The 23,392-nt window shown below is 41.2% G+C and overlaps 1 protein-coding gene across 1 annotated transcript in view; it reads right to left on the bottom strand.

Annotated features, from left to right (window-relative positions):
* Positions 1-1,991: 1,991 nt before the first annotated feature.
* xylt2 (xylosyltransferase II) overlaps positions 1,992-23,392 on the bottom strand; it is a 31,774-nt gene continuing 10,373 nt past the window's right edge. Inside the window, exons 3-11 of the mRNA XM_088599427.1 lie at positions 22,718-22,893; positions 20,014-20,216; positions 18,996-19,076; positions 17,208-17,424; positions 15,037-15,213; positions 13,869-14,125; positions 12,442-12,637; positions 9,326-9,659; positions 1,992-7,853 (exon numbers count right to left, since the gene is read on the bottom strand). Coding sequence (XP_088455553.1) covers positions 7,528-7,853; positions 9,326-9,659; positions 12,442-12,637; positions 13,869-14,125; positions 15,037-15,213; positions 17,208-17,424; positions 18,996-19,076; positions 20,014-20,216; positions 22,718-22,893 — 1,967 coding nt within the window. The 3' untranslated portion in view covers positions 1,992-7,527. The remainder of the gene's footprint in view (positions 7,854-9,325; positions 9,660-12,441; positions 12,638-13,868; positions 14,126-15,036; positions 15,214-17,207; positions 17,425-18,995; positions 19,077-20,013; positions 20,217-22,717; positions 22,894-23,392) is intronic.

Below are 23,392 nucleotides of genomic sequence, written 5' to 3'. Positions count from 1 at the left end.
TGACAAATTCAGTTTTTCACTAAAGAAGGTAACTTACATTTGCATTTCATTAGTCTTGGACATATTCTACAGTATGCTCACATTTGAAAATATCAACTTGTGAATACAGTTGAGCACATTTTAAGGACTTGAACAATGATAAAAACACTTTACAGAAGCACAGGGGCATGACAGTTAATGCTGCTGTCTCACATCTCTCTGGTTTTGGGCCCCACTATGGCCTAAAGCACTTTCTGTATGTAGTTTGCATGTTCTGTGTTTTTTTCCTATCTCCATCCATCTATGTTGATTGCCATTTCTAAATTGTCATCCCTGTGAGTGTGCCCTGTAATACACAGGAGTCCTATACACAGTGAAATCCTGTCTTGCAGCCTGTGCTTCTGTATTTGGCTCCCTGTGGACTAAGATAACATCTCTGCTATAAGTTTTGGAGATAATTTTTAAAGCCTAAACCAAGATGATTTTTAAAACTCAGAAATAAAACAACTTATTCATGAGTAGAAAACAAAAGGTGTGAAAACATTAAAGAATGAATAGAATAGTGTAAAGAAATACAAAGGCTGGAATGGGCTGATCTAAACCGATCAGTGGACATTTCAAATCATCTTTAAGAGGGCCCTGTGCTGCAATAGTATGCTTATATGTTGAGAGCTCTCAGGCTTATATTCAAGTGATGAACAACTACACTAAGCAAACCATCTGGTCACAATGACATGTAAGTGAAATAATGAATTGTGGTAGAAGTGCCAACTCCACCCCAAAAAAGCTACCTTTTGGTACAAGAACAACTATAGAGGCCCAGTCCACAAAGACTGTGTACAGAGTGGAATACTAGGAGTTCTGCAACCAACACTATCAAGTGCTTGTGCTAGTTTCCTTAGATTTAAGGTTTCAAGATGGAGTCTTTGAAATTGACTGCAGTTCTACTAGGGTGGTGCAGTGGTTATCATTGCTGCCTTGCAGCACTGGAGCTCTGCTTTTGGGTGGATTTCTTCTGGGTGCTCTAGTTTCCTGCCACAGTCCAAATACATTCTCTTAGGTTAGTTGGCTTCAGGGAAAAATTGGCCCTGGTGTGAGTATGGGTGTGTTCTCTGCCATGGACCGACATCCCATCCAGGTTATAGCCTGCCTCGCGTCCGTTGCTTGTAAGGATAGGCTCCTGCTCCCCCACAACTCTACTGGATAAAGCTGTTAGAAAATGGATTTAGTTCTATTCACACCCCCCAAACACTGAAAAGGCCCATAAATGAGACAAAAATGTGACCATGTACAATCATCAATCACCAAAATTGTAATTAGTTGGTCCACTGAAAGACTGAACTTTATAGTGCTTTCATTTTTATATCTATACTCCCCACATTTCAAAATAATTGACTAAAACAAATCCGATATTACCTTTGGATCCATTACATTACTCAAAACAAAGTTTTTAAATTAAAGAAATCCGATTTGCCTAAAATTGCACAGATCTGTACATGTAAGTGGGACTTAAAGTACAGAAGAAATTTCACGCTGGTAGGATAAGGGATTTTCAAGTTCCAGTCTGTCTTGTTTACCGGATTGGATGTGTAGTTGCTCCAAAAGTTGAATCTAGCATCCATTAGAATTCATGAATCAATCTTTTCAATTCATAGCAGAAGAGAGGGTATTCACTATATTACAAGTGTGCACATGTGAGATAAGCACTGTATAGAAGAGGATAGGTATCTACCAATATCAAAACATAAAATATTCCATGTGCATATGGCTCAAGAGTGAACTCCTTCTTACATAAAATTCAGCTTGCAAAACGGTATACAGAACCAGTCTTAAAAAAATCAAGGACCGTCTGTAGTGTGAATTCAACAAATTTGAAGCTTAAATATTTTATTTCAGATGGCAGTCATGCAGAGCACAGAAAACAATTAAACATTTTGCAGAAATATCCTAAATTAACCTGAAATATTAACTAAATGACCAAACTTTCCCACTCAGAAAGAACAATGCAGCGGTTTGTTATAATTTAACATTTTATTGTTCCATCTTTTAGCCAGACATGGCGATAAATGCGTCCGCTTTACTGGAGGGCTTTAATTAGGAACAGGATTCTCATACTCCAGTATTAAGGCTCAAAGGGCACTTACAACAAAGTCATAACACTGGCATAGACCAAGTCTAACAATACGAGCTTTGCAGCGTGTTCACAGCTCATAAATCACAAGGACACAGCATGGACTGAGGTGCACGTTTTGATAAGGAAGTAGATATAGTAGTAGACCCATTTCACAGGTAGTTTCCAACGTTGAGTGGTTGTCAGTACTGAAGGTAGATGAAGCCTCGGAAGTCCAACTCAAGAATGCACAAAACCAATACTGGAAAATCTAACATGGTTTAGAAATGATTTTTCAACCCCTTAATATAACCAAGGTACTAGATCAGTGACTTATTACACCAAGATTTAAAAATACGGCATGCTGGAGATTAACTTTGTCACCAAGCATGTTCCAGGGCTTCCCATCACAGATCAGTATCACAATTATCCCAATCACTGAACTCACCCAATTAGCAAAGACCATATATTATAGTACTGACTTGAACAAATCCCGAGACTACTGTTTGTGCACTAATCCTGGGTTTGGACAAGCAAGGTTCCTTCATCTCTGTTGTTCATGGGAACCACGGCATGTAGACACTCTGACCTACAAACAGGTTACTTCTCATGCACAAATCTTAAAGGACCATAAATTGCGTCGAGTCCCTAGGATGACCGGGAACACAGACAGGATGTGTCTGTAGGTGACTAGGCTGTTACTGAGGCAAAGGTAAAGGATCAGTCAAAGGTTAGAGCTTCAATCAAACCTGACCGATGAAGTGCACAAGTGACTTAGTGCCGAACCTAGGGATATTAACATCTCCTCCCATTAACAAAATTCTGTACAGTTTAAAACATGGGAAACGTACTTCTGGTAACAGTGGAGAAATAAAAGTTGAACAATTACACAAAATAATAAATCAGTGCCAGCCTGATATTGTGAACGTTCACGATAATGTGGCGTGCTCACATCAAAGTCAGAAAAACCATCAAAAGCTCTTCTTGTGTTCTGAAATGGGAAGACGTGTTCCATTAAATGTGTGTAAAACTTAATACAGGAATAACTGCATTCATCTAAAAATATTTTTTATTTGTATTAATTTACTAAACCTATGCATCTTCTTACTTGAAGAGTATATGAAGTCAATTATAGAATCTAGTTTGGCTTTTCTTTCTCCGCTTATTGCATGTTTTACTACAGTTCACTGTTCATCAGCTGCACTAATGGTTTGAACAATATAAAGAGACAACTTCCTTCTCCCAATTCAAACATCAGTGTACTGAAAAGCTTTAAGAGTGGGCATCAAGCAGCAAAATGAGTAAACCATGATAACCACATTTACTAACATTACAGCCAATCCTAGTCCTTACTATAACGTCCGCACAGAGATCATGGGTATTATGTGGATTCCATGCACATGTAATGAGTAAATAAGCAAATCACAACATTGGGTTTGTAATAACCTCCGTCATTCACTGATCTTTCTCCCTCGTGACAACATGACACTCAAGTTCAGCCACTCAAAGAGTTTCCACCTTTTTCATTATTCAAAGGCTGTTTTATTCTTTGGAGGCTTCACACTTGAACCCATTTAAAAACTGTAAATTTATATTTATCATTTGAACTGGCATAGCTGTTCTGAGTCCTATGCATACATGTTTGCACGAACTTGTAGCCGTGCAACACGTTCAATGTTCAATGGCATTTAATTGTATGAGCTTCTTGATCAATGCATCACAGAAGTGTAGAACAATTTCCTTAAGGAAAACATACTGCGTAACAGCACAAGTGCAAAAGAAAGTTAAGGCTCATTGTGGGCCATGCCTAACCAAAGCCGTATCAAGATTCTTTTTTTTGTGGCCAAAATAGCCTCTTGCTTTAACCATCTTTAAATTTCCCTTGTTCTAACAATTACTGAACTGTTATACAGTATATTGCTCCCCTGCTACACAGATGACTGATATTCTTTAAGCTCTAAAGACAAACACCAGAAATCTTAATGAGATATTTCAATGCCTACTTTTACATTTTTAATCAAGACAATGCATGACTCAATCTAGAAAATTAAACCCAAATTGCTTATTTATATGTAATGTTTAAAATATATGAATAATGAGTAATGGAGCCTAATCAGAGGGTCTCTACCATATACCTGAGCATGGTATGACCACAAAGTACTTTTGACAATGTGAACCTTGCAGGTTAAATTGCACAGTGCATTCACCAGATTGTAGAAGACAGCCCTTCTCCACAGACAAGCCCGAATAAGACTCTTTCCACAAAGGGAGCTTGCAAATATTAATTCAAAATGAGTCCTAAAAGAAGGGCACTAGCAACAGACAAAAGTAACTAGGAGAAATTGGTCAAGATGAGTCTATCGATCAGCTTCAGCAGGGCATCAATCCTCCTAGGGTTAGGGTACACAACAGTAAAAAAAAAGTCCCTTTATGGCATAGCATTTTAACAATTACAGGACGGAAAATTAGGGAACTAGGGATTTGCACTATTAGTGCAATATTACCAGTTGCCATTGGTGGTTAACATATGTTTAAACATCCACAGAAACCTTTAAGGTTTTGAAATTACGGATGGACAAGATGAAAGTATAGTGATTTTAAAAAAGAAATCAATGGAAAAAAAGAAACCTCCTTTGAGGAGCTCTCTGAACTAGATGGAACAATTGCTGTGAAGACATTGACATACATGCGTGTATTTCTCAATCCTAGTGAGCAATAACAAGGTTTCATTGTAAAAAAAGCAGTTCTTTACTAAGCTCCCAGTTTCTGCAGTGTAGTGCAGAGTACACAATTACCCCAAGATGGGTGTACCCCTCAGCCATGCTGATACCCATTTTTACAGACAGGTGGATGAGAGAAATGGTACGTCATTCGTGGGTAAAACAGCAGAGTGCACCTCACAACCTCCTTAATAGTCCAGAGCCCTGCCCACCACTCAAAGCTCTACCCAAGTTTAGAAAAAAGGCTTTTTCTGTGAGGATCTGTTTGTATTTCTCTTTTAGAAAAATATCATTTTTGATTCTAATAATTGATGGTATTATTCATTATTTAAGTTGCTAACTCCTGACTACCAAATTATTGAAGCCTACAAAAATCAAGGGAATTGACTTACTGGAATAGGTAAATGAATTAAAGTTCATTCTTCCTCTGAAAACAGGCCCTCAAGCCCTAGAGAACTGGAGCTGCCCATTGCTGTTTTAAATCCTTAACAGCTGAGATGAGTGGGTAAGTACCTTACACAAGACACAATAATATTTGTTAAACTTTGAGGAATGCACTGGCACCAGCTTAACATGCCAAACTGTCTTGATGCAAAATTGAAAAAATCACTGCGTTTTAATTTCCATGTAAACAACCCAGGATTTATGAAAATAGAGTCAGCGGAATATTTACGTTGACCTTTTAAAAGATACCGTCCAACAAAGAAAGATCCCATGAAGCTGAACGTCCACAACCAAAGACTCTCATGGAGGTCGATTAAGGCCCTTCTCACAAAGAAGAAACTCCAGTTAAGCTCAGGCAGTTTGTCTTTTGAGTTTAAACTTGGTGTATTAAAAGTGCGAGATTGATTATAACTATTAACAAAAGGGATGTTAGGATCTAAGAACTTGAATGTTCTGTAATACGGAAGTGACATGCTTCAAGAATAAAAATATATACTGTATATTGTAATTAATTGAAAAAGTAAACTACATCTCCATGGACTTCAGTAGTAACTGCACTAACGTTTTCTGATTTTTATTTAATGTTTATGTAGTTGCTATTGTTATTAATTGTAAATCCACTATGACTAAGAAGAAAGAGTTCAATCTAGTTCATACACAATTCAGTGTTTACAGATGATAAACAGTAAGGCAGTAAGCCTTCTACTTCCACAGTATTGGCACTCCCCCAGCTTAAGGAAAAGTCAATCTAAACTCCTAAAATGCCAACAACAAACATCTGTGTCCAGAATTGTTGGTGTTTAAAATAGTGCAAAGTTTTTTCTTAGTCTTTAGATATGGAGCCAATACCTGCATTAATTATAACTGGAACATAACACACAGAGTATAGCAAAACTATAATGAAAACAAGTAAAATCGAAAATAACTTATGAAACTGGCCAGCAGGGATGAAAGAAAAGAACAAACTGAAAATTTAATTTGGAAATGGGTGACGTTTTTCCGTAATGGTGGAGCATATCCGTGTGTTTGAATGAGGAGAAATGGAGATGAAGTTGCCCTTTTTTGTCATTAGTTCCTAGAAAAAAGACGTTTTGTGTGATTATAGTAACTGAACGGGAAGAATAAATCCCTAGGCTAACTTTTGGGTTGTATGGTGAGATAAAAGGATACTTACCTTGACTTAAATAGCTAAAGATCACTACAACAAAGACTGAGTGGGGAAAAAAAGTATGCTGGTATAAGAATACTGCAATAAAATTGGCAGAGTAGCAGACTAAGACCAAACGAGGGACTCTTCCGTCATGTATAAATGATAAGCACATCCTATGTGCTTATCATTTATACATGTGTAAGAACTACATGCTGAGTGATGACACCCCTTGAACTGCTTGTCAAAAAATGTAAAATAATAAGCTTTAACTTATGAGCCACTGCACTGTGTGAGAAGGGCCAACTCCAATCCCAGCGTGCACTGCACTATTGCCCTCTGGAAGGCAGTCCGCTGTGTAAAAGGGGATCTCTTCAGTTTCATATTATATAGGAGCTGTCTTGATGACAGTGGCCATGTGGCAGTGCTGTGGAAAGCACTTGAGTATTATAGCAGCACTTCAATGTAAAAACTGAAAGGGGGGTTTAAATGGACTCCTGGAGGAAACCCCCCCCCCCCCCCCCCGCCCCAACAAACTTTGCTCCTGACGATCAAGCAGAAGCCCACTTTGTCCCTGTCATACAGTAAAGTGCACTTTTGCCATCCAATTCTAAAGTTCCATTAATGTTTTTTTAAAAAAAAACATAAGCAGAACAAAAAAAAGTTGTGGGCCATAGGTTTCTTCTCCAGACAAAACAAAAAGTTGGCTGTTCATTTAAAAAAAATATCCTCAAACTCTTTAATAATACCTATTTTGGTATGAAAGAGTGAGGGCTGTCCTTCAATTTTACTTCTCACGTCTACTCGTAAAGGCCTCTACTGGACACTGAAACGTTTAGGCTCGAGTGAGACCTGTAGGCCGCAAACAGAAAAATAAAACAACTTATTAAAAAAAGAAAAGTCCAAGTCTTTATGTGCAAAATGTTAAACCTTTCCACAGTTTCCAAACTGGGGCTCCGTCACCAAGGTGTCCAAATCGTCTGTCTGCCCGAAGTCTAAGAAAACCCCTTTCACAGGGCCCATGCCATCTTTCCTGGGACAGTCCCACCTCGGCTCGTTCTCTATACATGCCTGACCTGAACATCTTTTGTCCGAGTCCATGTGGACCCTTGCCAAGGGTTCAGAGGCTACCTGATGCGGCCGTTGGTTTTGACTGGACCCAGTTCAGATTTGGGGTCGGGTGACAAGGAGCTCCAGCTCGATTTGGGACAGGGTGGCAGGGAGGCACAGGGAGAGGAGGAGAAGGCAGCACAGATGTCTCCTGTCACCCAAAAGGCTCCTATGCTGTCGTCCACCCAGTCCTCCAGGGCTTTGCCCACCAGCTGGGCATTGTGCTGGGCACGCTCCATGGCGGACTCCCCCTTGGGCAGCTTCAGGACCTGGTGCAGCTGCTGGAAGCTCTGCTCCATGTACATGTTATCAGCTGGACCAGCGTTAACCCAATGGTCCTCGTCTATGTTGGCAGCAACACCACAGATGAACAGCAGACAGGGAGAGAAAGGAAACATTAGCAGTAGCCTTTTGGTTTCAGCTGTGTAAAGACTGACAGATGAGTCTGAATCAAAAGAGGTTCCTGGGCCTCACATTATCCTATTTTTACAGACCTTCATTAAAGCATACAAGGCTCACCAGAAGCACAAAGTGAGCTTGACTGGCTGACCTAAGAAAAAGTGGCTGAGAGAGACATCTGGATATACTACAGTTCTCGTTGCCTGTCCTTCAGTTTTGGATCTACTTTTGGTTTACTTGTTTTTATTCTTATGCCAAGTTAAAAAAATACCCTTCTTCAAGCACAGTTTCCAGCAATGTGGGGAAACAGAACTTGAAGCGGTTTGTCCTCAACTTCCTTACTCTTATTTGTGTCTAAACAGCTCTTAATAGGCCAGTTATCAACATTTTATGATCACCAGACATAGGAGTGAATGACAAGGTATAGTAGAATTTGACGTTAAGCATTTCTTTTCCTTCTGCAGATATCAAATTGCATACATATCCAGCAAATCTAAAATTGTGCCTCATACCAAAGCACCCACAAGATTAGAGCTGGTAACCAGATCAGACAATTCTCAGCCAGCTTCCTCTGAGAGACTCACTTTTTTCATGCCTTTCATAAAATATGAAACCCACAGTACACAGAGGGAGAAGTTCAACTGGAGAAACAGAGCAGCTTTCACTAATAACACTGAAGGCCTCCTGGCAAGCTTGGAGCAAACCAGAGGAAAACCATCTGGCAGACTCGGGCCTGTCCATTAGGGAGTCACAGCTCGAAGCCTCAGTGTCTGGACTTGAATTCAGGTCCAGGCCTTTACGCTGAATGGCTGAGCTACCTGGGAGCTTTGTTCCTCAACATTTTCACCCACTTTTCGGTCATGCACTTCCAAGGACTTCCAGGCTACTTTAATAAATCAAATATCAAAAAGAAATCTAGGGATATCTGGACAATTAGAATAAAAACATTTTCCAACCCGTTCTCTTCGTAAAGTGCTGCCCAGGGAGGGTTGCTGCCATAACATCAAGCAGCTTATGATATTATATCATATATATTATAGAAATATTATAATCTAAATATACTAAAATTTAGCAGCGGCAGGATGGCACAGTGTCTAGAGCTGCTGCCTTGCAATGCTGGGCCCTGGATTCCATTCTGGCGATCTGTGTGCAGTTTGTATGTTCACCCGCGTTCAATATGGATTTCTTCCAAGTACTCTGGTTTCCTCCCACAATCCAAACACACGCCGGTAGGTTAATTGGCTTCTGGGAAACCTGGCCCTGGTGTGAGTGTGTGCGTGTCTGTGTTAGAAACTGTCTGCCCTGTGATGGACTGGCATCCTGTCCAGCGTGTATCCTGCCTTGCGCCCCATGGTTGCCGGGATAGGCTCCAGTTTCCCCTCGAACCTTAATTGGAAGTAGCGGTCCAGCTCTCACCTTTGCGGAGCGGCTTTCTGCCCTTGAAGGCGAGGGGCGTCACGAGGAACTGGGCCTCGGCCACTGGCTCCCACAGCCTCAGGACCCGCAGCGTCCAGACGCCGGGCCGCAGGGGCCGCTGCAGCGGAGGCTTGTACTGCGTGAACTCCGCCTCCACGTCCACGCTGATGTCGTAAGACGTGGCCACCACATTGGCTGGGTCGATCCACACGATGGTGGCCGTGAGGTTGGGGCCCCGGGCCCACTTCTGCACCGCTACGGGCTCATCCATGGGGCCCAGCACCCCTCCGAAATTGCGGAAGATCCTCTCCTTGGGGTCCCAGTCAGTTCCCACCTGCCAAGAAAAAGATAATCCAATCTTTTAAACCTGACAGTTTAGTTTAGTGGTCTGCCATGACAGAGGAGCGACAAGGGGTAGATCTGTTGTCCTAAAAAACACAGCTTCACATGTCGCTGAAAGAGAGCTTCGGGAGGTGGGGGTGAGACAATAACTCCAATCCTCTCTATTGCAGAGCTTGTCTAAACCCGGCACCTTACTTAAGAGTATTATCAGGATCAATCTAATGCCCAAGGTGCCATTTTACCTATTACACCTATTAATAGACCTATTAAGATTACCTATTTATCTTTCTGTAGGGGAGCCCATGGTAATCTGCTCACAATTTATCTGGGACATCCATCTACTTTCTAACTGCTTTATCCAATATAGCAGTGGTTCTCAAACTTTTTGGACCAAGTACCACCCCTGATCAAACCAAATCATCCAAGTACCACCTACAAGTCATCTTCTCATAGGAACCCCAGAAAATCTCAATGACCAATATGAGCGCACGTGTGTGCACACACTCACATACACATACAATACATATTATAATAATAAACTTTATTTGATATAGCGCCTTTAAAGGTGGCTTCTCAAAGCGCTTTACAGAAAAAAAACAGGAACAACAACAAATAAAAACAAACAATAAAAAAGCACCATTTCAGTGAGAGGAGTGAGCCTGTTTAGTCGAGCAAAGCAGATGTGAAGTCATTTTTCGAGCCTTGATACAATTCACAACAGAGTCTAACAGATTTTAAATCGTCAGGCATTATCTTGACGGAAAAGGTCTTGTGGTGGATGCTGCAATGTGTCCATTCATTTCTGGAGCAACCTCTCTAATTCGTGCAACTACACCGTTGTTTCGGCTTGTCATCGCCCTAGCACCGTCTGTACAAACTTCGACGAATTTTATCCAGTTGATGCCATTCTCCTTGATAAATTCATTCAGAAGCCGAAATATGTGCTCTCTTGTAGTTCTTGTTGGTAGAGGCTTACAGAACAGAAAGTCCTCATGGGATATGCCCTCAAACCCGTATCTAACGTAAAAGAGCAAATTGGCCAAATCGACTACAGACTCATCTGAATGCAGTGAAAAGCATCTGCTCATCTTAACACGGTCTATCAGCGTACTTTTGATATCATCTGCCATTTCAATAATTCTTTGAGTGACTGTGTCTTTCAGAGGGGGCAGCAGGTCGAGCTGTTTAGCAGCTTTTTCTCCACACATAATACGTGCCAGCTCTTTTGCCAACAGAAAATAAGGTTCTTCAAAAATAGTGTGGGGCTTACCTGCTTTAGCAATCTGCAAGCTTGCAATTTTCCCCGTTTCCGTTTCAGGAGTCTGTCTCAGAAGTTAAAAGGTTTTTATTTCATGCGTATGGGAGCGACATGGTGATGCTCTGTGTATTTTTCTCAAATTAACCTAGAACAGTTTTTAAATACTTTTCTGTTAACCTATCATGCTTTCCTGTGCTCACAAGATTACCAGCTTTTGTAGCACGAATTTCTATGCATTCCTGTGTTTACAACATTGGCATTGTTCCAAAATTACGCACATTCTCCTATCTCCCTATTTGCTGGCTTTTTTTAAATACAATTGGTCACTTGGGTTCGTAGCACACATTCCTATAGAATGGAATAGAATTACATTATAGCTCTGTGTCCACTCAAGTATTAGCGCGCGCTGTTTCGTAGTACGTAGGCTGCGTATTCAACATGTCTTAAAATAGAAAATATGAAAACCCAACCTGATTTTTCAGCGCACACAACAAAGTTCCAGGGTCATATGGCGTACCAGCTAGCGGCGCTCCGGGTACCACTCCTGGTATGCGTACCACAGTTTGAGAACCACTGCAATACAGGGCTGCAGGGGAGGTCGAGCCCACCTCAGCAAGCAACAGATGCAAGGCAGGACACGACGCGGACTTGACTCCAGTCCATCACCGGGCACACACAGACACTAAACACCCCCACCCAGGGCCCCAGCATTGCAAGGCAGCAATGCTTACCACTGCGCCACTGTGCTTTAATAAACCAAAGGTACTAAAATTGCAGGCAAGCTGCCACCTGTTCTACTTACATTCTTTTCCAAACAGCAGCACTTTACCATTTCCTGGTTCTTATATAACAAAGTTTCACTTATCTCTCAGTTACAGATCCCTTTTAATTAGCATGTATTTGGGTTAAAAGACAAATACAAACCCTGTATCAATGTACTGGACTAGCATGGAGTAGAACAGCTGCAGGTTTGTTTAGAACACAATAAATTCCTAAGTTTTCCTTTCCAAGAAAGGAGAGCAAATTTATTTTTGTGAATCTCCAGACAACTATGGTTTAAGAGAACATCTTTAAAAAGTGTAAATATTTTATCTACAGGTTGTCTTCATTCAGCTCATTATATGCTTAATGGGACCAACTGAACAGCCCTTGTTCCCAGCTTTCAGGTATGTGTACCTTTAAAGAGACCTAGAAACATACTGGCCCTCAAGCACCAGGACTGGACACATCTGATCCAAGTCATTTTGAGCAAAACTAATACACATAAAAAATGTTCAAATATTAGGGCAGATTCCAATTAAAAGGGTTTATGTCATGGATAGGCAAGTTTGGCACATCCAGCCCATATTAATTCAAGCTTTTTAGGATCAACAGTTCCTAAACCAGATACATAACTCAAGTTACATCAAGAAATTAAAGAGCCAAATCAACTAAACAGACTGCGTGCTGGCTGTGTCACAGTGGCTCATGCAGGTATTAACACCAGCGTGCGACTCTCCTGTGTCACCCATCATACCTCCAGGTTCTTCAGCCGCTCAAACTCCTTCAGGTTGTCCTTGAGCTGCAGGGTGGCCTGTGGCACTGCCCATACCTCCAGCATCTCCCGCTCGCCCGTCCCTGCACTCTGCACCTCCTGCATCACCAGGTAACCCTGGAAACGGTCGTCATAGAAATACACGTTGACCGAGACCGGGTAACCAATGGGCTCATACCTGGAACAACAAGAGAGACTTCTAATATTTTCTCATAGCTACCAAGACGTCTACCGGAATTTAAAGAACAAATAAAGTACAAGGCATCTTAAAAACAGAATATGCACTTCCCTGAAAAAAATCAACATACTATTTTAAACTAATAAATTACCTACTTTGCAAGACAGATTTTCACATATAACCTAGTGTGAGCATAAACTTTACTATATTAATATTTAAAGAACTATGGAAAAGTAAAAAAAAATCTTTATTATGCTCATACTAATGTCATAGACAGAGATGTGACCAGGAGTGACCTAAACTAAAATACTGTAATCATTCCATTTCTTGTTCATTAATTTCTCCTATAGAAGTGCGGTGATAAATGGTCTAAAAAAGAAAGCATTGCATGAGTAAATATTTTTTTTCCCACCAAGTCATCGGAATTAAATGCCACAACACAATTTACCAATTTCTAGTGAATACGGGCACATGAAAATGTAAACCTCTGTGTTCCTAATATGGACCACTGACATGAGTACATACATACACAATGCCTTTCCTGAATGGAGAACAAGAGACTTTAAGAGCACAACTCAATAGTTCATTTTACCAAAGGAAGCACACACTGAAGCACAACATTGTCTGTGAATGCCTCCTCCTACACAGGAAATGCTAGATGATCCATTGGCCTATCCCTTGCTTAGAATCTCTGTCACATCCTGTGCTGGGCTGCTGTGTCACAGGTGGTGTGGCCTAGCAACATGGTGGCTTTGTAACTGCAGCGCTAGGTGAGGTCACTAACGGGATTCTGAATAACATGACACTGTCCCAGACAACGCCGGTACAGTGGTCAGTGGTTAGCACTGCTGCCTTGCAGCGTCGGGGGCCTGGCTTCAATTCGGGATCTGGGTTGCTATCTACTTGGGGTTTGTACGCTCTTCCCTTGTTCATGTGGGTATCCGCCGGGTGCTCCGGTTTCTTCCCACAGTCTAAAAACATACTGGTAATTTAATTGGCTGCTGGGAGAATTGGCTGGTGTATGTCTGCAACTGTGTGCCCATTATCCTTGAGCCCATTACGTGTCGGCTCAAGCTCCCTTGTTACCCTGAAATGGAAGAAGCAGTCAGAAAACAGATGGATGGATGTCCCAGACAGATTGTGAGTAGATTACTGCAGGCTCCCCAAGAGAAAGGTCGCGCTAGTCTCCTAGGCAGGGTTTGCTGGGGGGGAGGAGAGGGGCTCACCGCACCTGCACTTGCTGTTGCTGCCCTGCGAGGCTCCCAGGCTGCGCAGGCCCAGTCTGAAGAAGGAGGAGTAGGTGGTGAGGGCCACATCGCTCAGGGAGCTCACCCCATCCATCTTGTCGAACAGGTTCTCCCAGTAGGCCTTCAGTGCAGGGGTGCCAGGAGGATAGTTCCCATAGAGGTGCGTGTCCAGGATGTCGATGGCTTCCTGATTCACAGTCGATTCGAATTTCCGAGCGAAGAATGTAGGCCTGGTCAGCTGCTGCAAGTGTCAACACGAGGTGCAGGCTTGTTTAAGGAACTGCCCAGTCAAACCACAGATTATAACAGTTTTCTTTTGTTTTCACTTATACAAAACTCAGACTCTAGCACAGACTGCCACAGAAACCAAAGTCATTTATCCAGTTTCTAACCTGGAATTAGATGCAGAGCTGTGGGACCCCAGGCTGCTTTTTTAAAGATACTTTCAAACATGAAGATCTTATGACCTCTGGAGAATGACTGGTATAATTCAGCATTTCTAAGTCTTATGCAGGTGCAGTTTTAAAGAGACTTACAAAAAACTGCCTGCCTCTAGCCCACATAGACTAGATATGGAGATTCCATGTCTAAAGGAAACGGCTCTTTCTTTTCTAGTTCTGGTTTTATACCTCCTGTCTTCTGTCTAATTTAGTAGTTCCATCCTGCTTTTCTAATCTCCATGACTGGGAAACCACATCAGGAAACATGTCAGTGATATGAGAATCAAAGATCTCTCCAAGCCCATGGTTTCTTATTTCACATCTAACGGCCATGATCACACTGATCTCTCTGTCTGCATTTTCAAAGAGGGGTTTCGGAACTCCTATTGCAGAAAGACATCCGAAACCAAGATTATTTTGAAACTAGGATTACACCTTCCCCCTTCTATCAATGACATTCCTTCTAATCCTCTCTATTCATTTGCAGGTTTTGACTTCACACCTCTCTCGACTTTACACCACCTAAGTGTCCACTCCGCTTCTCTCCTGCTCCCACCTCCTCTCCACTCCCGGCTTTTGTTCCCCCACGCTTTATCAGCTGCTGATTTCCCTCTCTTTCTCACATCCGAGCCGAAACAATAAATGAATTAGTTTTCTATGATCTATAGATAACTACAGTGCACAGACAGGAAGGAAGAGGCCAGAGGGTCACCTGGATGCGAATGAGGTCTGCGGGCTTGAAGTCATTGGGGGAGCAGCCGCACCAGTCCACAATGTGCTTGTACTGACACTTGCAGCCCAGCTTGCGGTTCCAGTTGGTGACACGCAGGTTGTTGTCCACTAGGGTCTCGCACATGTGACTGTTGCCAAGCACCGTGTGGTAGAAGGACTGAGAGAAAAAGGCAAAGCAACCCCTTTAATTGAATGAATACTGAATGATAACCAGCCATCAGAAACATATCTCAATCCTGTGTACACTCTGTATGTTTGCAGCAGGTGAGCTCTCGGGCATCGGGCAAAAAACAACATTTACAGACAGCTTAAACAGTAATAACAAACATCAATTTAACTGAACTCCTACAGTGTAGAGAAACAGTTTGTGAACCCCCAAAATAACCACAAGAATTACAATTTATTACCATGAGACCCTTGCTAAAGCAAGGAGTTTTTCTTAACCAGGAGTTTATATTTACCTATTCAATATTGTTGGAGACACAATGGTGTATTAAGTAGAAAACAAATGAATAATCTGTAATAAGTGAACTCAGCACAATTAAGGGAGTAATTATAATCAGGTGGTTGAATAATGGGGTAACAAGTACATTGACTGGGTATGTGTAGTCCTGTCCTATATCATAGTCAGAAACTTTGGGAGTTTTGTCTTCACCATGTAGGTCAGTGGAGACACATTAGGCCATGATCAAAAGAGATCTGAGTGTACTTGAGAAAAAAAAAAGAACAGCTGAGGCTCAGCAGTCTGCCAAAAGCTCTCAATAAAAGCAACCCGGAAAATCACCCAGAAAATCACACAGGATGCCAGAATTAGAAAGTTTCTGCAGGCCTCACCTCAGGCTAATATCTGTGTTTATGCCTCACCAATTGGGGAAAGACTGAATGGGAATGGTTTGCACTGGAGCACAGCCAGGAAGAAACCACTGCTCTTTAAAAAGAACTCTGCTACCCGTCTCAACTTGGCCAAAGCCAACAAATTCTGGCTATCCATTAATCTTCTGAAGCTGAGCCAAAAGGTCAGGCAGAAAGACATTAGTCATAAACATACAAGCAGATCTAAAAAAGAACGGATGCAGAACAAAATTTAGAATTTGGGATTGGACAAGTCCTGACTTAACCTGATTAAAATGATATGGCAGGATCTAAAGTAGTTCCTGCAAGGAAACTATCAAATGTCACAGACTTGAATTTGTTTAAGAAAGAAAGAGCCAAAATTCCTAGAAGCTGATGTAAGAGATTGAAACGGCTACAGGAAACGTCTAGTTTTAGTAATTCCTGCTCAAGGAGGTCCCAACCAGTTACCAAATCAAAGGGTACACAAAATTATACTCAAGAAGATATTTTCAGTTGGGTTATTTTATTAATTAAACTTAGAATCTATGAAGCATGTTATTTTATAGCTCTAATCAGGGTTTCCCAAGCAGGAGTGTACCGCAAGCTTGTGAGGCTTAGGCTATCACAGCATTCAACAGCCACCCTGAGAACTGTGGTCAAGTGTTGTTACCCACTTTTTTTGGTCAATGACAACTATGTTAATGGCACTGTGGAACTTTTGTTTGCTCTGGCAATGCAATTTGAATAGAAAAAAGCTTCACGGCACTTATATCCTCTGTGGGCCATAGCTCTGAGAGGATAGCAGGTTCAAATTAAGGAAGTGTAAAAGGCAAGATAAGTTGCTATCCCAAATTTATAACAAAAAATAAATCTTGTTTTGTCTGAAAGGGCATTATAGAATATTAGACAGCCAGGATGAAGGTGTGTTATTTCATATGATATTGCAATATGAAAACCATTTCCTCCCTAATATACCCTTTTCTTCTAAAAGGGAAGCATCAGTTTTCCACATTAAAACCTTTAAGCAATGTGTTGTGCCTGATAATATTGCTCATTTCTGAGGGAAGCAGACACCTGAGTGAAGAGTATATGGACCACAATAAATACTGCACAATGTTACACCATATTGTTAAAACAATGAGGACATTAGAAGTTATCGCATTCAAATATGCATTTTAGAATGAAGCAAAATAAAGAAGGCTCAGAGATTGTTTGGAGGTTTAGGCAACTTCTATAAGGAACTGTCTTAGCAATTAAAGGTAACTTCCAGCTCGTTGTCAAAGAGACCTTGCAAAGTGTCCACTTGACAAAGCTCACCTCTGCAGGCAAGAGGGCATAGGTGTAGAACTGCTTCAGACTGGACACCAGCTCATCCTGGGAATTGATGACATATTCCACAAACTTGCGTGTCAGAGAGAACCAGTCGGAGCCCCCGGACACCTCCAGACCCTGGGGGATCTGTCGCTCCCCCAGCCGCCACATGTGAGAGTCGCACTCATGGAACAGGCGGTCCAGCCCCTGCTTCTTTATAAACCTGCAGCAGCAGAGAGACCCTGAGAGCCCAATGCAGGGAATGACTCATGTACACTTAAGGCTGGGAGATGACAAAGAAGCCAGGAGTCTGGCTTAATCACATTTCAGATCAATCAGACCTCTGCGTAGCTTAAGTCCCTTTATGAAAACAGTCGGGTGATCAGGGAATAATACAGAATGACAGAAAAATCGTTGGTAATGTTTTCTGCATTTCAATTATATGCACACTTAAGTGCCATGATTGATTTAATTTATTTTCGGCACAACAATCAGCTTTTATTCTATCACAAAGGCTTTAGTAACTATTAGCATTTCTTAAATGGATTCTACAAATCACTCAACTCCAGGAAATGTTAAAGTTGACATAGAGGGGCTTCTTGGGCGTCTAGGCAATGATAACCTTTCAGCTGTAATTGGGAAAGACAGGTTACAGAGCTGTACTGCAGAAAGAACTCAGACCTATCGCGTTCAACCTTACCTTTTTCCTTTTATACAGGCTCAAACTCGAATAAACAAAATTAAATTACTTTGTTATTCTGTGAAGGCAAACAATCCACAAAGCAATCAATACTGCACTTTTCTAATACACAACACAGCTATTATAAACAGATCTCTAATCCTTGAAATCAAAATTAAATAAATCGAGCATTCTCCGGTGCTCATTCCTTGAAGTACAAACCAAAATCAATTTGGGCAATTCATTGTGGAGATCAGTGCATTACAGGTAGTGCATACAACAAAGGAAGAAAACCTTTCTTTCCTATGCACCAGCAAAGCACAAAAACACTAATGATAAAAGGTAAATTGCTGGCTTTTATGTTTACTCCAAAGACTTGTCTTGGAGTGGCTCAAGCAGTAAAGACGTTTAGAGAGTAGGCTGGATCCTGTCTAAAGAGGTGGCTCACAAATAACCAAGGGCCAGTGGGCTAGTTGAACTCAACTTGCCTGAATTACAGTCTTCTGTGCTATAGCAAGTCATGTGAGCTATCAGTATTGTCCATCTGTCCATTCTCTAACTGCTTCGTCTGCACACAGGACCCGAAGAATGTCTTGGCAAGCAACAGATGCAGGCAGGATAAACCCTGGATGGTACACCAGTCCATCACAGGGCACACACAGACAGACTGGACTGACGTACACCAGGGCCAATTTTCCCAGAAGCCAATTAACTTACCACTATACCTTTGGACTGCAGGAAGACACCAAGGCAAACATGCGAACAAGGGGAGAACATACTCCACACAGATAGCACCCCAGGACAATAACTGTACCCAGAACTGCAGCACTGTGAGGCAGCAATGCTAAGCACTTCACCAACTGCCACCATAAGACTTGAGTGAATAGTGTCAATTTACTTAATTGATGCTACCTCTACTGTGGACACAATGAGGTCACAGCACTAACACTGGACAAAAGTGTACATTTTCCGTAACCCCAAAGTCACCAGAACAAGGACCTCAACATTATTGGGCTCTTACTGAAAAGTAACTGCAGTCATAAAATAATATTCTAAAAGCTAATAGGATATCAAGGCTAATAGTTTGCTAGCTGTGGAAGATTTGGCTATGTTACCTTGAATTTTCCCTGCCATGCGACTTCAGGAAGTTTTTATCTCGGTATTTGGACAGGAAAGCCACCAGTTCATCATTGGTCCTGTTTAAAATTGATATGAAAAAAAATTAAATGTGAAATGAATGCTGACTACAAAGTACAAACACAAATATGCTGACTTTCCCCTCAAAAGAATTAAGCTTATCCCTGCCTGTTCCGACAACACAGGAGTCTTCTGCATCTGTTTCGCAAGTCTAACTCTTCTGCTTCACTAGTGGGCTTTTTATAATTATAAAGCTTATAGGCCCATAAAGGATTTATACACTACTTAAGGAAAATTCTGATGTGCTTTAAAATCCAGCAGTGACAAATCAGCAAAAGAGAAGAATCTTAAATGTCTGTCAGATAAGAGAGGCTCCCTCAGAAATGAACTGTTAAAGCACAAATGTGATTTAATATACACTAGGTTAATGGCACAGTGTAAAAAGTCTATACTTGATATCTTTTGGTCCTTCAAAATTGGTATTTAAGAAGCATAAAGTGAAAAGCACTTCTCGCTGCTCAGAAAGCATTATCCAGAAAGCTTTGTTAAAGTTCTATCATGTGTTGCAAGAGCTGTATTCACAGAGACTTTTCAAATAATTGTGAAGATTTAAATATTTACAGCTACTCTTTTCTAGCTACCTCTGTAATATGCCTCTGCACCCATCAGTTTCATAGTGCAGTATCCTTCTCCAGTAAGCAGAAAGGCCTTTCAAAGTCTGTTCCCAAGTACTTATTTGTGGTCCCAACTCCAGAAATATTTACTTAAGTTCCCATTTTGTTATACTTTTACATTGATTTGCGGTTTTCATAATGTTTCAGATTGCCGTGTTCCTCCTTAATATCCTCAACACTGAACGAGTCTTCTCAAGCTCTCACTGTTAAAAAAACAGGCACAATCACTGGACTACAGAACATCACCTCTTGGGGGGATAACGATAAATCACAGGATCTCCATGTTCAAGGCAGCCCAGTTTAGAACCCCAGGTTTGCGTACCTTGTGGGGAAATCTGTGGCACTCAGGTTGATAAAGAAGTCCCAATTCCAGTCCGTCATGCTCAGGAGGTCCTGCATACTGCACAGGTAGGTCTTCAGCAGGCTGGCGCCTCCCCAGATCGTCACCATACGCCAAGGCGTAACCCGGATGTTGGGGTACTGCGTGGCGATCTGCTGCACTTCACGATGCAGGTAATGAGAGCGCTGACAGCAACAAATACAAACAAAAATAAAGTTTCGAAACTGCTCCCAGAGTTCTTTGCTAGGCAGAACACTCAGATCAGGAATGCTAGTGCCTGCAAATGCAGAGCTGGCACTGGTGCAGAGTGAATCTGTCTGTAATCATACTTACTGAAGGACCAATTGTTCAATGTCCTTTAAATTACGTGCTGCTGCTCATGTCTGGGGGATAAAGATTAAAAGTGTCAGCGTTTTTCAGCTGTCGAGATAACTACAAACTGGAACCAGTGAAGGGGAGGAGGAACAAAAGAAGATAAAAATGGGCAGAATGTCCAGAGTTTACTCCTTGTCAAGTTGAAGTCTTAAACTACTTTTACCAAAAGTGTAACAACCGGTCTCCAACTAGAAGAATCTATTGTGCTAAAAAATAAATTGTAACACTGGAGGCTAGAAAACTGAAACTAAAATGCTACAATGCTTTTATTATACTATACTATTATACTGGCAAATAATTATCCCTCTATATCATCCATCCATTTTCTAATCTATGGCTCAGAGGGAACTGCAGTCAATCCCAGCCATCAACAGGCTCATGGCAAGATACACTCTGGATGGGACACCAGTCCATCGCTTTGCAGACACACACACACACTCTCACACACACTCACACACACTCACACACACTCACACACACTCACACACACTCACACACACTCACACACACTCACACACACTCACACACACTCACACACACTCACACACACTCACACACACTCACACACACTCACACCAAGGCCAATTTTCCCAGAAGCCAATTAACCTACAGTATCACTGTCTTTGCAAACAGCTCCCAAGGTCAGGAATTGAACCCTACATCCTATCAGCCAACAATGCTAACCACTGTACCACCGTGCTGCCCATTTTAAGGCAACAAAAATAAATCAGCAAGTACATCAACAGCAATGGCGGTACAATATTTTTAGCTAATTCCTCCCAAGCAAGAAAAACAGTATTTGGGAGTCTTCACCTACTGTCTGACTGATAGTGTTAGCTGTGCTGTAGAAAGATCTACACAGGAGCAGAGGCAGATTAGTTCTGGTGGACAATAAAAAAAAGTTCATAGCATACCCTCCCTTAATGAAACCGTAGAGCTGTCAAAAAGGGAACAAAGCTGAACCATGTCAACGCACCACTGTCATTTTTCCAGCAACTGCTTTGTGCTTTATCACACAGCAGCAGCACTGGAGGCTCAATGCGGACTCAGTGGCTTTTAATTAAAGCAAGCAAACACTGGTAAACAAGAATCACGGGAACCTTGTTGAATACAGTCAAGAGGAAACCAAGTTTAATAATCACCCTCACAGACCAAGAAAAAGAAATGCTTTTTTAATGCCTAAAAAACACCTTAATGCATGCTTAAACCTTCTATATCCCCCTTCTTTAAAAAATATTTCTGGATTTTCATTCTTTTCCATATCTTAAATCCCTTTTAATCTTTGAGCACAATAAACTAAGTGTGGCAGTCAGACCACAAGTGGAGAATGGAATTCTGGGATTACTTTTACCTGAAACCTTAACACCCCCGAGTTTCTTAGTACATTCTATTATGCTTCAGGTGTGTGTTGGTTTATCATGGAAAGGTGGCTGTAATAGAATGCTAATGGATGAATTCTGAAGCAACAAATTTAAACGCTAAGGCAGGAATGGAATTAAGGAAGTGCACAGTATAATTAACTGTTTAGGACTGACATATACCTGAAACTGTGACAAATCATTTCACATGGAAAGTTGCCCAGTCATGGAATCCCCTTCATGCCCAATGTCAAATCAAATAATTATGCCATGTAATTAAACAAAATGGCTCTCCTGTTTCTGGACATTTTTGTAACTTTCCACAGCCTGTATCCATGGTGCTAAGACAATCAGATCTTGGGAGTCCACGGTTATCTTTATCTTGGTTAAATATCCATTTAACCAAACAGAGTTGCTGTTGGAGGAATGGGTGGGACTGGACGAATAGGAGAGGTCTTTATTTTCAATCATAATTTTTTTATATTTGATAAAATAATTTATAAATATATACTCGTGAAATTTTAAATTACTCAATTTGCCTTCTTCAGCTATGGCACTGAATAAGACCTTTATTATCTATGATTCTGAAAAAGAGTAATGTCATATGTTATCTACAGCTATTTGTACGTGTGTAGTACAATATAAAATTGTAATGAAAAAAAAATCACTATTAGAGCCTAGATTAATTTCAAAACACGAGGCCATATATTTAAACAATGTCCTCAAGAAATGCACAAGACATTTTTAAATTACAGGCCTCTGAATGTCTACTTTTGCTGTGACACTGAATAAGAATTTTATCATCCATAATCATGAACGAGGCTAATAGAGTTCAGTGATTACATTTTCACAGTCCACTTTTCAGACACCATGAAAAAATGAAGAATGCAATTGTTAAAGACAGTTGTTTAACAGGCCCAAACAACTTTCCTGAATGAAAGGTGAAAGCCTACCTTGTCAACATGGATATAGTAAAAGTGATCTTGATGATAAATGGCTTTAATGAGCCGTTTCAGCTGTCGAACAGCACGCCCATGGACTACGAGCATGAAGGCTATCCTGACCGGGTTGTCCACCTTGGACAGGTCTGTGTCAATGTCCTCCCACTGCAGTATGGGGCTGGACAGGCCTGGGGATTAAAGACACACAGAGGCTCAGGCACAGGAGCACATCAACCAGATACAAACTTGCTCCCCTTGTTTATTTGTGTGTGTGTGTATCCAAAATCCAATGAACTGACAGACTGCTCATTCCTCTGCATTGCAATTCGTGGCTCCTTAATTATTTAGGTACCTTCAAACACAGCTTTGAAAATAACTGGGTTTATGGACTGATTGTTGCATATAAAAACAATAAAATAAAGCAAGGCTGAATTGTTTGTCAACTCACTGACCTTCACTACTGATGAGCATCAGAAGTCCAAAGAGAGATGAACAAAATTAACTGAAGTTTATGACAAACAAAAAAGCTGTCCTTCAAAATGACAAAATAATAGGAGAATGTAAATATACCGATGGAAAAAAGAAACGCGAAACACCTCCTCTTCCAGACTCTGGCCCTCCCGTCTGCATGGAACAGACTGAAGAGTGAGTCATCCGTGAAGCCAGTCGTGTGCGATGTCTAGGAGG

The sequence above is a fragment of the Lepisosteus platostomus genome, chromosome 11, assembly GCF_059453375.1.
Source record: "Lepisosteus platostomus isolate fLepPlt1 chromosome 11, fLepPlt1.hap1, whole genome shotgun sequence".
Taxonomy (NCBI): Eukaryota; Metazoa; Chordata; class Actinopteri; order Semionotiformes; family Lepisosteidae; genus Lepisosteus; species Lepisosteus platostomus.
This window is presented reverse-complemented; position numbering and strand designations above follow the sequence as displayed.